The sequence below is a fragment of the Sorex fumeus genome, unplaced genomic scaffold, assembly GCF_029834395.1.
Source record: "Sorex fumeus unplaced genomic scaffold, SorFum_2.1 ptg000075l, whole genome shotgun sequence".
Lineage (NCBI taxonomy): Eukaryota > Metazoa > Chordata > Mammalia > Eulipotyphla > Soricidae > Sorex > Sorex fumeus.
The window spans coordinates 4,266,426-4,282,660 of NW_026606132.1; the positions used below are offsets into that span (position 1 = coordinate 4,266,426).

At 42.1% G+C, this 16,235-nt stretch overlaps 1 protein-coding gene across 1 annotated transcript in view; it reads right to left on the bottom strand.

Moving 5' to 3' along the window:
• The window catches only part of GPC3 (glypican 3), a 436,626-nt gene that overhangs the window by 193,217 nt on the left and 227,174 nt on the right, over nucleotides 1-16,235 (bottom strand). Inside the window, exon 3 of the mRNA XM_056130281.1 lies at nucleotides 5,783-6,477. Coding sequence (XP_055986256.1) covers nucleotides 5,783-6,477 — 695 coding nt within the window. The remainder of the gene's footprint in view (nucleotides 1-5,782; nucleotides 6,478-16,235) is intronic.

The following is a 16,235-nucleotide window of genomic DNA, read 5'->3' on the forward strand; positions in this document are numbered from 1 at the left end:
CAGTTAGAAACAAGTTGCTACTGCAAACCGCTTGTAAAAATATGGAGCACGCAACTCCATCTGGGACAAAAAATGAAAATTCGCAAGTGATGGCATGAGGAGGAAAAGACTGACTTTCTGACACCCGAGAAATAACCTCAGTCTCCAGAAGCAGAGAGGTAGGGAAGGCTAATCTGGGACATTCTGATGAGTTACAATCACTCACACAAACAGCAGAACAGAAGAATGCGATAGAGTGAATTATTAGTGAGGATCAACAAAGAATCTTCCCCAGGGCTTCATAGCACACATAAATACTGACTTCACTGAAGATAACTTCAGAAATTTGAGTCAGAAAAAAATGAATAGACTTGGATCGTGGAGGCTGTTGGCTTCTCAGTAAGTAATGTTACTATGAGGAAACTTTCTAAGAGAGAACTGATGAGCCACAAAAGATGAGTAACCAGAAGTAGATGCATTTTAAAAACTATCCTTGAAATTGCTAGATCATAGGGTAGTTCAGTTTTAAGTGTACTGAGAACTCTCCATACTGAAAACAGAAATTAGACCAGACAGGATATCACTTGTATGTGGTATTTAGAAAAACTGGAATAAGAAAATGCAATGGTTTAAACTGGGGAGGGGGGGGAATGAGAGGCTGGAGCGATAGCACCGTGGGTGGGGCCTTGCATGTGGCCAACTCAGGTTCAATTCCCAGCATCCCTGAGCACCAACAGGAGTAATTCCTGAGTGCAGAGCCAGGAGTAACCCCTGTGCATCGCCGGGTGTGACCGTAAGACAAAAAAAAAAAAAAAACAAAATAAAATGAATAAAAAATAAAGTGGGAGGAGATGCCTAGATCATCACTGGCCCCAGAGCATTGGGAGAAGGAAAGAGATAGAGTGAAGGGGAAGGGGAGAAGAGACAGATGAGAAGCAATGGGAGCAGGGCCCAGGGGACTCAGATACAGCAACAGTGTTAAGGAATGACAGAGCTAAATATCTAAACCACATAGTCTACAACCCTAAAATTGCGAGACCCAAACTTTAATGACCAAATTTGAAAGGTGGCTGTCAAGACAGTAGACTGGGCCTGGGGCAGGGATAGGAGTAGGAACCTGGGAACAGTGGTGAAGGGAAGTTGGCACCGGTGACAGGACTGTTGAAGGAATATTATATGCCAAATCCCCAACCTTGTTACAGTGCTTCAATAAAATAATTTTTTTTTGCTTTTTGGTCATACCCAATGATGCACAGGGGTTACTCTTGGCTCTGCACTCAGGAATTACTCCTATTGGTGCTTAAGGGACAATATGGGATGCTGGGAATCGAACCATGGTCGGCCACATGCAAGGCAAACACCCTACCTGCTGTGCTATTGCTCCAGCCCCAATAAAATAAAATAAAATTTTGAATTAAAAAAATCCAATCTGTGTGGCTGGAGAGATAGTACAGTGGGTAGGGAACTTTCTTTACACATAACCAACATGGGATCTATTCTGGTACCTCACAGGGTTCCCAGAGTACTACAGGAGAGATTCCTGAGTGCAGAACCAGAAATAATCTCTGACTACCACCAGCACTGGCCCCAAAACCCCTCAAAAGAGATTTTCTTAAAAAGGATTTGTTGAACTGGACAGATAGCACAGGAATTAATGCTCTTGCCTTGCACACAGTAACTATAAGTCTATCCCCGAGCATAGCCATGGCAGGGGAGATGCCTAAGCATGGAGCCCTGAGTACTTCTGGGTGTGGCCAACAAACAAACTGTTGGTCAGATGGGCAGTTCCAAATATTGCAACTGGAAGATATCTTCTTTTATTTTCCCTGGTGCTGTACATACACACTTTAGCTGTCATCTAATTGGGTAACTGGGTCTTCCATCACCTAAACTGACAGTCACGATTCCCTGCTAAACTCCTCTGTGTCTTTAAGCGTTATGAAGACAGAAATTTGTGCCTTTTAGGATTTCCCTGGGAAATGCTACAGCAAAGGTCTCCAAGGAAGAAGAATGAATTCAAAACCTGATTGTGCAGCTGGAAAAACAGGAGAGAGGATAATACAGGATATTAAATAATACAATCCAAATCAACTTTGCTTGTGTTCTGGGAAGGATAGCTGTGGGGAACAGAGAGGAGAACTCTCTGAGCATGTAAAAAAAGAACAGTGTTTAAGAGCTTGAGCTCTGGACTTTGATCCAGCTCTGAATCCGAACTTGGCTACTTGTGGGCCAATGATCCCTGAGGTCATGGTGCAGCCCAGGTCAAGGTGCATCTTCCTAGACACTGCCCATGAACTCCAGTTTATCCTGACTCAGCTCTGGGATCACTCATGGGTGGGCTTGACGGACCATCTGGGGTGCCAGGGATGGAACACGGGCTGGCCGTGTGCAAGGCAAGTGCCCTACCTGCTGTACTATCACTCCAGCCCTTAATTTCTGTTCCTTCTGACTAGAAACTCTTCTCAGAAAATGGGTTTGAAATGGCTGAAACTGTGAACAGGGCAACTTAAACTTGTTCTTAATGAGCCATACTGGGCATTGCATCATTTTCATCCTCCTGCCTCATTGCCAGTTACCCAACCACCAAAGAAATGATTCTAAGTCTTCTGTATTTGTAGAGTTTTGCACAATTATGCTGGTGCTCCAGTGGGTTTTAGTTAAGCCACAACTAAGTGTGAGCCACCAGTAGTACATGCCAACATGATCTTGTTTAAAACTAGGCTAAATAGCCCAACTTGTCCTCCCCTGGCTGAGGAAGCAAAGGCTAAGTGGACACTGCAAAGGTACTGAATCTAAGGAAAGTACATGAATCAACCAGGCCAAGTGAGTTTGGCTTTGAATTCCAGCTTCACGGCCTCCCTTAAGTTGCTGGAAGATCTTGGTCCATGATAGCATCTCTCTAATCTTCATTTCCTCTGGTGAAAAGGGGAAACATTTTTTGATACCTACTGCATGGACTACTATGAGAACATCTTATGTGGTGTGGTCAGAAGGGTCCCTGGAATACAGCAGTTCAACCCCACTAGTAGATGACCACACTTAGTAACTGGTCCTCAAACAACTTGGGTTTGAACTGCCTGGGTTCTTTCATACTCAGATAATTTTTGCATCTGGGTTCTGGAGTCATGGACTGAACCAAACAGGGATGTCTGTAGGTTGAATGCATGAATGTGAAACTCATGTATGCCCAAAGCTTCGTAAGTTGAGGGTCTAAATATATTTTTAATTTTGTATTTGAACTAGGCCCCACTGTGTTCAGCACTTACTCCTGACTCTGTTTCAGGGATCACTCCTTTTTTTTTGTTTAGTTTGGGGGGCCACACCCATCAACGCTCTCCACTAAGGAATTACTCCCGGAGGGGCTCAGGGGGACTAAATGGGATGCCAGGCATCGAATCCAAGTCAATTGCATGCAAGGCAAGCTCCCTACCTGATATATGATCTCTCCAGCCCCTCGGAGATCAGTAGGAATGATCCTGGGAAGGCGGGGGGTTGTTGGGGTGGGAGAAGACTATAAGCGGTGCTAGGCATTGAACCCAGGTTCCCTGTGTGCAAGGCAAGTGCCTTATTTACTGTATTATCTCTCTGGCCCTAACAAGATCATTTGTAACTGTGGGGGCATTGGTGATGCTCCCTCCTCCCCTCCATTCCATTGTTCAAATCTCAACTTTAATATTTTCTTTGTTTTGAGGGCAAGGGCTGGGTCATATAAGGAGAGGCTAGGGATTACTTCTGGCTTTGTGCGTCCAGATCACTCCTAGTGGTGCCAGGGAGATACTCTGTGGTGCCAGGTTTGAACCAGGTTCTGCCACATGCAGGACAAGCACAAAACTCCCTGTATTATATCTCCAGCCCCAGACTGTACTATCCTGACACTGCCTCCTATGTAGCTGATAGTATTTGGAAACCAGTCGTCACCCCAGTGGGATGTGCTGGAGGTTCCTGTCTCTGTGTTCTGTTCTCCATTACCAAGCAGGTAGGTTTTGTGATCCTAGAAGCTGGATGGCTTGGCAGGTTACAATGTAACAGTGTCTCTTTGCAAGCAAACAGCTTGAGGTCTGACTCGCAGACCAGGTCTTGCCTCATGGCCAACCCCATCAGAATGACACAGGTCTCATCAAGGCTGTCACAGCAACTGTTGGGACACATGGCTGCTTCACTGGCTTCCTGTGGGTTTCCTTAGTGACTGCGGGCTGGGTCCCCCCGGGTTTTAAGTCATTACTCCAAACATGATATGCATGATTAAATCCCCAGAGGGAAATCAAAATTAGAAACATTGGTGACAGGCTAATTAAAAGGAGGCCGGATCAATTTCTGAATCATGGTTCTTGCACTAATTAAACCTGGGCACCCGTGGGCAAGTTGCCGGTTCACTGAGCTTCACTGTCCCCATTTAGCAAATGGAGATTTCAGTGCCTCCATTATAAAGTCCTCACAAGGATTCCTATCAGTGACTGTAATGGCAATCACAGCTAGTATTGCCAGCAGGCCAACCATGTATCAGACATATGCTAAAGTACTCGGAGGAGGGTCATTTCCCATGTTTTTAATCCCTTTTATAAATGAGAAATATGAGACTCATAAAGAAAACAATTTACCTACAGATCCACAGTCTGCAAGCAGGTGGAGTTAGAATGGTGGTGGGGTGGGAAGTTGGGTCACTTCTAGCTGTGTTCAATGACGTCCACTCCTGGCTCTATGGTCAGGGGAACCATGAGCACAGCCAGCTCAGCTGCATGCAAGGCAAGTGCCCTATCCACTGCAATCTCTCTTTAGTCCTGGAGTTAGAATTAAATCATGATTTATGACTACAAATTTTTTAATGATTTGGGGGCCACAGTCCTGTGCTCAGGACTTCCTGCTGGCTCTGTGCTCGGGGATCACTCCTAGTGGGGTTTTGGAGATCATAGGAGAGATCAGAGATAGAGTCAGGATTAGCTGCGTCACCAGTCATGGGCCTTAACCATTGTACTATATCCCTAGGCCCAGGAGTTAAGAGTGAAAGCAGTATTTATGACTAGAAATTTTTGTTTCATTTTCCTTCTTTGAGGGGGGATGGGTTTTTGGGTCACACCCACTGGTGCTCAGGGATTAGTCCTGGTTCTGAATTCAGGAATCACTCCTGTCAGTGTTTGGGTTCAGGGGACCATGTGGAATGCAGGGAATCACCTGGGTCAGCCGCATTGAAGGGCAACACCCTCCCTGTTCCGGGCCATGTTTCACTTTCTTTTGGGGCCATAACAGGTTGTCCTCAGGGCTAACTTGTGGGTCTGTGCTCAGAGATCAGTCCTGGCAAAGCTTGGGAAAGCCTGTGAGATGCTGGGGATCAAACACGGGTCAGCCATGAGCAAGTGAAGTGCCCTACTCACTACACTATCTCTCTGTATAGTCTTTTAATGTACTCTCTACCCTTAGGACATTATTAAAAGCAGTTAAGTTTAAGTTAAATACAATTAAAGTTAAATAAAATTAAGGTTAAATAAAGATAGGTTAAAGGTTATTTAAATCTCAATCTTTTTCTGACTTTGGCCCTCTTTCAAGCCTTGTTTCCTTCTGGTAGCCCCCTGACCTAACTGCTGGCTCCCTAGTTTCTGTCATAGTTCCCCCTGTATGCAATTTTCACCTGGAATCTGCAAAAAATTCTGGGGGGTCCACTGCGGACCCCATGGTTCTTGGTTGAGATGCACTGATTTAGATCCTCAATCATTCCTATCAATCCTCTGATCTTTCTAATTTCTCCCCAGCAGCAACTACTACCAGCCAGGCGACCCCAACCACAAGAACCCATTTGTCTAGTACTCACGGTGGTAGTGAGCTTCCCGCCATTCTTCTGGACATACTGGATAGAATCGTGGATGGTCAAGAAGAGGCCAAGCAGCACATTCTCCATGTCGTAGATTCGGTACATGCCATTCACCAATTCTTCGAGGGACAGAATGTATTCTCTCCAGTACTTGTCAATTTCCACCACGCCTGCCATGCAGCCTTGCATGACCACATTGCAATAGCCGCCGCAAGGCTTCACCATCATCAGTCCCTGGCAGTAGGAGCAATACCACATTCTGGTGAGCATGCGGCCACAGTCCTTACTGAATTTCAGGTGGTCAGTGGTGTTGATCACTTCAATGCCAAGATTCAGCGCCTGGAGGAAGATTCTAGTGACCTGCAGTGACTTGGAAACCTGGGTCATGATGAGCTTGGGGAAGTTGCCAAACACTTTCAGGTCCCGTCTGGCTCCTCGGAGGCACTCGTTAATATCTAAGGCGGATTCAGGCAGGCCGGGATTCATGAGCTGGGTATAGATGACTGGAAAGAGGCTGTCAAACAACTCGTTGACCATGTCATCCACGTTGATGTCAGAACCGAGGATGTAGAGTGACACGTCAGTGAAAAACTCCCCCACAAACTCAAAAGCTTGAGGTGTCAGGCTCGGATAATTGTTCTTGAACATGGCGTTGGTGTAGTTCTTGGCATGGCGTACGACGATTTCAAAGGCCTCTGGAAAAGAAGAGATAGGGACATGCCCTCACATTAACACATGGAAATTCAAGTGCAAACGATTTTCCAGTAATGACGAAAATTCTGTTGTCTTCTGTAATGATGTCATAATTTAGTTGAGCACTGTTTTCACTTCTGCGATTTTTTTGTATGTGTACCTGAAAATCAAGGTTCCCTTCTGAACATGAAGTCTAAACCATGAAGGGAATCTGAATTCTTAAACATACAAATAACATTCAAATGAGGAAATTCAGGATTCAGTTAACATTTTGACCTCTTGTAAAAAATATTTAAGCTTGTTCAGCCCTGGAGGAGAGGCAAGTTCATAGTCAAGGAATAAAAGCTATCACAAATGGAATCATTTGGGGTCAATTTTCTCCAGATAAATTCAAAGGGAACTCTTCAACAAATTTCCAGACAAGAAATGTAATTTATCTCCTACATGGGTATCTGGATGGAAAACACATTCCATGCACACATCTGTATATTTGGTGCTGAAAATAAGACCTCTGGTATTTGCAGGTTGAACATCTGGAAGGATAACAGCTAAGCTTCCTTGGTAATTTCAGTTGACACATGGTTGATAAAACCTTCTCCACTCTGCAGAGACACCCAATGCACAACAAATACAACTGTTGCCCCTACCTCTTAGCATAGCCACAGCTAATATCATTGGTCAGGAAGAAAAAGTTGCACTACTACCTCATTTTCTCCCAATTGAAACACTTCACGCACAAAAGACCCCAAAGAAGCTGAGTTGCCAATGTTCCTAAGGAAAGGCAAAGGCCACCACAATGAAATAGACTTTTCAAGAAATAACACAGAATTAAAAGAAAACCCAAACCACCAAGCTTCACGAGGATAGAAAATTAACTAAGCACTTTCCACTGATTACAAGAGTAATCAGGGCCAGGACAGCTTTCCTCCATATGAGGCTCATTCATAAGCCTTGAAAACTCAAATTATTACTACTTTCAGACTACAAGGGAGATCAGACTAGGGAGATCAGTTCCTGGGGATCACTTAGTCCAGCAATTTAGTCATCTGGGGCAGAAGTCAGTTCGAAGCTGTGTTGCCACAATCTGTCCCAGATCCCTCACAAGGTAGAACATCCTCACTCTGATTCTTCCCTTGGGCTTATAACATTGCCTGCAATGGTGAACAGATGGCAGTGCAATTCTACTGGGTTTCCAAGCCCACTTGAGAAAGCTAATCTTCATGTTTATCAACTGCTACAGGTCCATTTGTTTTGCTTTGTTTGCTTTCGAATATTAAACCATTCCAATGAAATGTCTCGATCTTGTAACCATCTCCTCCTAATGACCAGATGGTACTCTCTACTCCGTCATTGAATTGAAAGGTTGAATGAGTCGAAGATGATTGTGGAGCCTAATACAAAGGAATAGGAAATTCTCCAAATTCATCAGAAATGTTGGTAATGACCCCCCATGCCCCCCAATCCATTCATGTTAATCTCAGCTAGTGATCATTTATTATTCCTAGGCTGTGTGCTAAGACCTAAGAATACAAAAGGTCTCGTAAAGTGCAAACAAAGGATTTGCTTGCGCTCTTCATCTTTAAAATCCTCTAGTTGGGCATTTGGGCTGGAGCGATAGCACAGTGGGTAAGGCCAGTATGGCCGACCTGAGTTCGATTCCTCTGCCCCTCTCAGAGAGCCTGGCAAGCTTCCGAGAGTATCTCACTCACCCAGCAAAACCTGGCAAGCTACCCGTGCTGTATTCAGTATGCCAAACACAGTAACAACAAGTCTCACGATGGAGATGTTACTGGGCCCGCTCGAGCAAATCAATGAATAACGGGAGGATCGTGACCGTAGTTGGGCATTTACAAAAAATTTCTAAGTGATTTATGACATCTACATTTTGCAATGATCACCGCAGGTGATCTACATTTCACACTTTAAAGATGATGAGAAAGTTTAGGTACTTTCCCAAGATCACAAAACTGCAATGTAGTCAACTCAAACTAGTGTCTCCCAGCAACTATCACACTCTTGCTACCATTATCCCTGAACACATATTCTCAAAATATCTGTAGAACATAAAGTTCTTTTGAACACTCATGGTTTTTCCATTGACATTTCCTCTCCCAATGGAAATGAACTAGATGAAATATCGGCCCAAAGATAAAGAAGGTTAGCTTTACTTTCAACTTGGCTCTCGGGAGCATGAATTAAAGACTTACTGAACTACTACACCTACATAGATCTCCATCATTTAGATCTTCTAAAATGAATGCTATGCAAGGCAAATTTCACCTTTAATATGGTGCATTTGCTCTCCAATGTAAAGATCAATGACAATAAAATTTATTGACTATACTGCCCTAACCTTGTTTGAGGTAGAGCAATAGAAAAAGAAAATTACAAAAGATTTGGAATTTTTCTACAAAAGAGTAACAACAATGGGGAAAGTGTTAGGGGTTCCTGGCTTAACTGCCAGATCCAGGTGCTCTCTGCTCCCACTATTACACCTCAGAATCCACTTAAGACCTCTCTGGGTTTGCCCCAAATCTGGGTTTGGGGCAAACACAATGGGGTATCTTTTTCCTACATCAGAAAGCAATAGATCCAATCACAACCAATGCACAGATGCTTTGGCAAAGGCTCCTTGAGGTCCTAGAGGAACCAGGTTAAAGTGATGTTCTGGGGTTTTTCTTAGAAACCTGATGTTTCATAAAATGAAGCCAAGGACAACAATAATTGCAAGATATAAGTTCACTGATTTCTTTTGGTTGAATAAGAAGGTCCACTTCAGTATGAGAAGGTTTCCCTGTCTTTTTTCCTAGGAAAAAGTCAATCATTAAGTCCAGGAAAAACTGGAACAATGGAAAATCCAATTATGAAAACTTTAGCAGTGAATAATGAATTTTCTCATTTTTTCAATATAAAGGAAGAGAAGGTATAAATAAATGGATCTAATAAACAGAATTCCTCTACATACCATAGTACAGTAGAGCAAAGTTTCAAGATGAATAGATGTCACCATGGCATCCTGGCCATTGTTATTTGGGTAATGGAATAATTTTTAAATATCCTCCAGAAATGACAGTGCTCATAAGGGCATAAGCACCACTGTCCAGCTGTGATATGGGCCATGGGATATGTGAAATGTGTAATGCGCACATATTACACAGAAAAGCCATGGTTTGAACCAGATAGTACAGTGGTTACTTGTACTATCTGGAAGACCCTTGCAACTGTTGAAAGGTCGGAAGGAAAAGGCAGATACTACCAGAGTAGACATTAAAAAGAGTCTTTACCAGGAGCACATCTTAAACGTAATAACAAACTAACAACAACAACAATAATCTTAATAACAAACTAAAAAAATTGGGAAGATGCACCAAGCTAAAGTCAACTAAGAAAACCCTAGAGTGCCTACATTCCAGACTGTAGCACTGTAGCACTGTCCTCCAAGTTGTTCATTGATTTGCTCGAGCGGGTACCAATAACATCTCCATTGTGAGACTTGTTGTTACTGTTTTTGGCATATCAAACACGCCACGGGGAGCTTGCCAGGCTCTGCCTTGTAGGTGGGATCCTCTGGGTAGCTGGCAGGGTTCTCTGGGAGGGGCAGAGGAATCGAACCCGGGTTGGCCGCGTGCAAGGCAAACAGCTTACCTACTGTGCTATAGCTCCAGTCCGTATTTCAGACTAAGCCAGAAATTGTCAAGAATAAAGAAAATGTCCCAGATAAAGAGAAGCATTACACAATGATTATGGACTCAGACTCACCAAGAAAACACACTCCTTAACATGAATGCCCTTAACAATGGAAAAATCAAAATATTTGAGGCAGAAAGTGAGAACTTCAAGAAGAAACAGACAAATGCACAATTGCAGTTGGAGACATCAACACTCCTCTATCAATAAATGACAAATCCATCAGGCAGGAAATAAGGAAAGGTCTTTTTGAATCGCATAGCACCATCAGTCAACTAGATCTAATTGACATTTATAGGCTACTTGATTCACCAGCAGCAAAATAACCCTCCTTCTGAAATTCACTGAGAACATTCACCCAGGAGACCATCTTTTGGGCCTAAATTTGAAAAGCATAGATACATCAAAGAGTTTTCTTAGACTAGCGTGGATTTAAATTACAGACTAATAACAGAAAAATCACTCATAAGCAAAATCACTCATAAACACACTTCTAGAAAAGGTACAGGCTTTCCTCCTAAGAAAAGGAGCAAGACAAGCTCTCCTGTCTGCATTTCTGTTCAATATTGTTTCTAAGATTCCAGTTATGCAATAACAGAAAGAATTGAAAGGTAAACAAAAAGGGAAAACACAAAATGGTCATCGTTCACAACTTAAGAGGAGAAGGTGGAAAATTTCGGGTGGTTAGAAATGACAAAGACGGTAGTGGAGACTCTATAGCATTTTGGTGGTGGTAGTAAAGTAGTGAAACAGTCTTCTACATAACCACAAACATTAACAATACAATTGTAGTTGTTAAAACTGTAAGAATAGGGCTAGAGTGATAGTACAGTGGGTAGGGCATTTGTCTTGCACAAAGCCAACCCGGTTTCGATCCCCAGCTTCCCATATGGTCCCCCGAGCACCGCCAGGAGTGATTCCTGAGTGCAGATCTAGGAATAACCCCTGTGCATCGCCAGATGTAACCTCCCCCCCCACACACAAAAAAAACTAACACAAGTGTCTATGCAGAAAAGCTCAAATAATTAGCGATGATATTCTGTTGTATAGTAAGCTGTATCACTGTATCACTGTCACTGTCATCCTGTTGTTTATCGATTTACTCGAGCAGTCATAAGTAAGGTATCCATTCATCCCAGCTCTGAGATTTTAGCAGCCTCTCCTTACTCGTCTTTCCCAATGCTGCCATATTGGAGACTCTTTAAGTGTCAGAGGAATGATACCCGTTATTGTTACTCTTTTTGGCACATTGAATACATAACTGGTAGCTTGCCAGGCCCTGCCATTTACTAATAAGCTATAACAGGAAAACTGAAGGGTTCAAAGATTAATATACTGAATGCAAGAATCTACAAGGGAATTTCATAGTCAACTAATGAGATACCATAACACAATGATTGGTATGGCTAAAATTCATGACACTGAGAATTCCAAATACTGGCAAGTAGACAATGGAACACAGTCTGGCAGTTGCTAACAAAACTATTCATATAATAAACCATTCTGCAATTGTCCTCTGAGACATTTATCAAACTGCATGGAAAACACATGTCTACACAAAAATTTTCACAGGCATCTTTCAGAGTAGCTCTGCAGGAGAGGGGTGAAGAGGTAAAGCACAGAGTCTTTGAGGGTGGTCTAACAATTCTGTATGCTAGGGCAGATGAGAACAGAAAATATTGTGCGTTTGTGACAACCCATGGAATAGTGAAAGAGACAGAGTGAATCTAAATGTAAACTTTGGAGTTTATTTGACAATAATGTATCTGGTGCCAGAGAGAGAACTCAAAGGGCTGGAGTGCCTACTAGAGACCTGGGTTCCATCCTCACTACCACTTGGTCCTCTGAGCACTGCCAGGAGTGAGCCCTGAGAACAGATTTGGCCAGCAAACAAAAAAATATATATATATATTTTTGGTACTGGTTGAGTTCTCCTAACGACTGTACATAATGAATACTAATAATCTCAGTAGTAGAGAAGACAAAGTGCAGGAGGAAGGCAGCAAAGAGAAGCTCTATACTTCCTATCAGCTCAATTTTTGTTTACATCGACATCTACAATAAAGAGTGAAGTATTATTTTCCAATGAGAAAAGTTGACATTCGCCCTAAATGACTAGCAAAGTGCTAACCGGTTCCATCTTCACTCTATCCCCTCAATCTGCTCTGGCACTTCTTTCAGGAGTTAGGGAATTTTAGCATACAGCATATGCCATATGGCATCAACACAACTTTAATTACAAAAAACACCGGGAAAAGTTAATGGCCCAAAGCACCCAAATGGGTGAGACATTTTAATGTTATTTTTGAATACTGAATGATTATATTTTTGGTTTGGGGGTCACACCCAGTGATGCTCAGGCGTTGCTCCTAGCTCCGTGCTCAAGAATCACTCTTGATAGGGCTTGAGGGACCACATGGGATGCTGGGGGTTAAACCTGGATTGGCTATCTGCAAGGCAAACACTACCCACTATACTTTTGCTCTGATTGCTGAATGATTTTTTTAAGCAGCCACATAAAGACAACAGGTTGGAATAGGAAAGCCCCAATATTTTCTAGAAAAGTTTATAAAGAGTTTCTTCTGGGGCTGTAGTGATAGTACAGCAGACGCTAAACTGGACTCTTTTTTTCTATCCTTTTCTGGGCATATATAATCTGCCTATTTATTTTCCAAGAATTAAGCTATTTTGGCCAGAGGACTCTACTGGCCTTGGTTTCTGTTAGAGGGACAATCTCCCACATCAGTCTACCCCAGTTCGATCTCAGCACTGTATGGGTTTACCTGGTCTCTGGAGTGAGATAACAGACTTGACTGGGGCCTGAGGGATAGTTCAGTGATAGGGTCTTTGTCTTGCACATAGCTGACCAGGGTTCAATCCCTGGTATACCCTATGGTCTTCCAAGTACTGCCAGGTGTAACTCCTGAGCACAGAGCCAGGAGTAAATTCTGAGCATCGCCAGGTGTGACTCAAAAAACAAAAACAAAACAAAAAACAAAAAAGAAAAAAGAAAGAAAGGAATAGAGAAAAAAGAAAAATTTGTTTCTTCTTCTTTTGTTTGTGCTCAGGGATGACTCCTGATTCTGAACTTAGGGATCACTTCTGGTGGGCTCAGGGTCCATATGGGGTGCCAGGGATTAAACCTGGGTCAGCATGTACAAAGAAACCCTCTGTACTATCACCCCAACCCAATACCGTGTTATTTTATCTGATGTTTGAATGTGCGGCATTGCTTTAAGTTGAATTGAGTAAGATCAGAAATAAGTTGTGAATAAATATAAACCATTTTAAAATTCAGGCTTTTACCGGAATATAAGCATATATAGTTTGTTTTTGAAGTTTGACATACTAGGTGCCTAAATACAAGGTACATCAATTAAAAATAAATATCAGGAACTGAGATTGCTAGGACGGGGAAACACAGGAGACATGGAAGGAAGCTGACACCCTGGTAGAGGGAGTAGTGATAGAAATTTTAATGCATGAAACCTGCCATTATCAATACCATAAATCACACAGTGCCTAAAACAGAATTAAAAACATACTAAATAATCACAAGAATATTTTTCTTTGACTACTGCACCTATCTTTTGATAGATGGAAAAACTGATGATATTTCCTGCCACAAAGGCTATTACAGAACAGAGAAGACAAGTCAAACAATTCATCCAAAGGATCTTCAGAAATAAGAAAAGAATATGCGCAACTATTAGAAAATTTACGAATGCCAGGGTTGAGCACCCTTAGAACCCATTAGCCCAATTAGTTCTTATCGTTTACCCTCCATTAGCTTTTCTGAAAAAGAAAAACCTAGTTTGTTTTAACCTTCTGGATACTGTAATTCATGCGTTCAATCATTTTTTCCCTCTTCATATTTGTTGCTGGAGAGGCATAGACTAAATTTATGGTTTGCCTCTATCAACTGTAATTTATTTGGTGTTATGCATTTTGTGTTATAACCATGGGTACAGCTTCCTTTTACTCCATTACCTGTGTTTTCTCCTGTCGCTGATTATTTTCATGTATTTCAATTGTGCTGTGTATCTTTTTATTTTCGTTGTGGGGCTGGGACAGAGGGGTGTGCGTTGGGTCACACTCAGTGATACCCAGAGGTTACTCCTCACTCTGCACTCAGGAATAACTCCTGGTGGTGCTTGGGGGACCATATGGGATATTGAAACACAGACAGGACACATATAATGCCCTACTCGCTTTTTTATTACTCCAATACCATCAATTTTAATGTATATTTTTAAAATGTGTCCGTCTGTTTTAGTTTGGGGACCACTCTCTGTGGTGCTTAGGGAATAATCTTGGTTACACTGAGGGCTGCCGAGTACATTTGGTGCTTCAGACCAAACCTGGATCAGCTGCATGGAAGGAAAGAGCCTTAGCCCCTGTACTACTAGCCTGTCTAGCTTTTCTCATGTGCGTCTCTATAGAACACTTTCAATTCATTTTGGAATAACATAGGAAACCAAATATATAATAAAGAGAAGGGGAGACAGAGGGACTTTCTACAAGAAAAAGACCTAACACTTCAAGTCTTCAACACCTGTCTCTTTTAACTAGAGATCTGTCTGCATTTGAGATGCAGATGCAGAACTGTTGGTGTTCATAAATGACAAAACTGTTTTCAGCGACTCAGGAATGTAACCCTTTCCCAGCAGATCCCTAGGTTGAAACGGATCCATCCTCCTTCTAAAATCTGTTCTAGTTTTGCCCTCCTTGGTATCCTAAGAGTTTTTTTTTATCAAATGCATGTAGCAACTATAAAATGAAGTGGGCCCTAAGTAGGCTGACTTTATCACAGCTCACAGCGTGTCATTTCCCGTCCCTCCAGATTCAGGAACAAGTCTTTCCAAGTCTTTACTTCATTCTTTTCTGTCTCTTGGATGAGCCAATCTTGCCTGACTACAGATGATTCTGATTTATTTAAGGTACCCAGGGCTTTAAAAATGACATCTACAGAAAGAGGCATCAGAGTCACATTATTAGGGGCTCCGCTTTACAAAAGAACGCCACACCGTATCCAAGGAACTATGTTTCCCATAGTTCTTCCCTATTTAGTTACCACCTCTGGTCAAATGAGAACAAAACCAATCAAAGAAGTCTGTGGCTATAAGACAGGACATAAATTATTCCGAAGAGTCAAGAGAAGAGTGACACACATTTAAGCAGCCCAAGGAAATGCCTGAGATATTCATGTCCAGTTGCTGTCTTTACAATGTGTAAAATTTTCTCCGGATAGTATATGATCATAATTCCATGAACCAAGACTAAAGAGTTTCTTTTCTAAACCACCTACTATTATAAACCATAGCTTAGGGAAATAAAATATATACTTTGGAAAACATATCGAGTGCAAGTTTCTACTCCATAAAGAATGACTTCATTTAAAGGTTTCAATGCAAACAATTCTGGAAGTGACTTTCTCAAAGAAAAACCTGTAACTTGCTTCCATCTATCTTTATAAACAGAAAAGAAAGAACACAGAGTAGAGTATCTTTTGTGCTGTTATTGGGACAATTACCATGTTCATCTGACGCAGAATGTCTTTTCCTTTTCCCTCCTAAACCATTAAAGACGCTAAATGAGGATCTTAAGAAAGGTCAATTGTCAGCAGTTTATGCAACCATTACTATTGGGGAAAATTGTGTCTATAACCTGTTATTAAGGATTTCCATAGCATTTTGTATTTCAGCAAGTGCTTCACAGCCAGAGTTTTAGTGATTACTAAAGCAACTGCTTCATCGTCCCCATGAATTCTCAGAAATCCATTCTCATCCCTCATCTCATTCCTCCCTCTCTCACAAACAAGAAGTACCAGATCTGAGTTAACACTCAGAAATGCTGCCTTTCAAGGACTTATTCATTCCAAAGCACTCCCTGAGCACTCTTTATGACAAATTCTTTCACGTTTTGTAGAAGAAGAGAGACCTGAATTGAGTACTCTCTATGCTCTTGTAAAAAAAAAAAAGACAAGGTAGATCTGAGATAAGAGAATCACCCGACCCAAAGATGTGTGTGTGTGTGTGTGTGTGTTTGTGGGCGCATGTGCGCACGTGTGTGA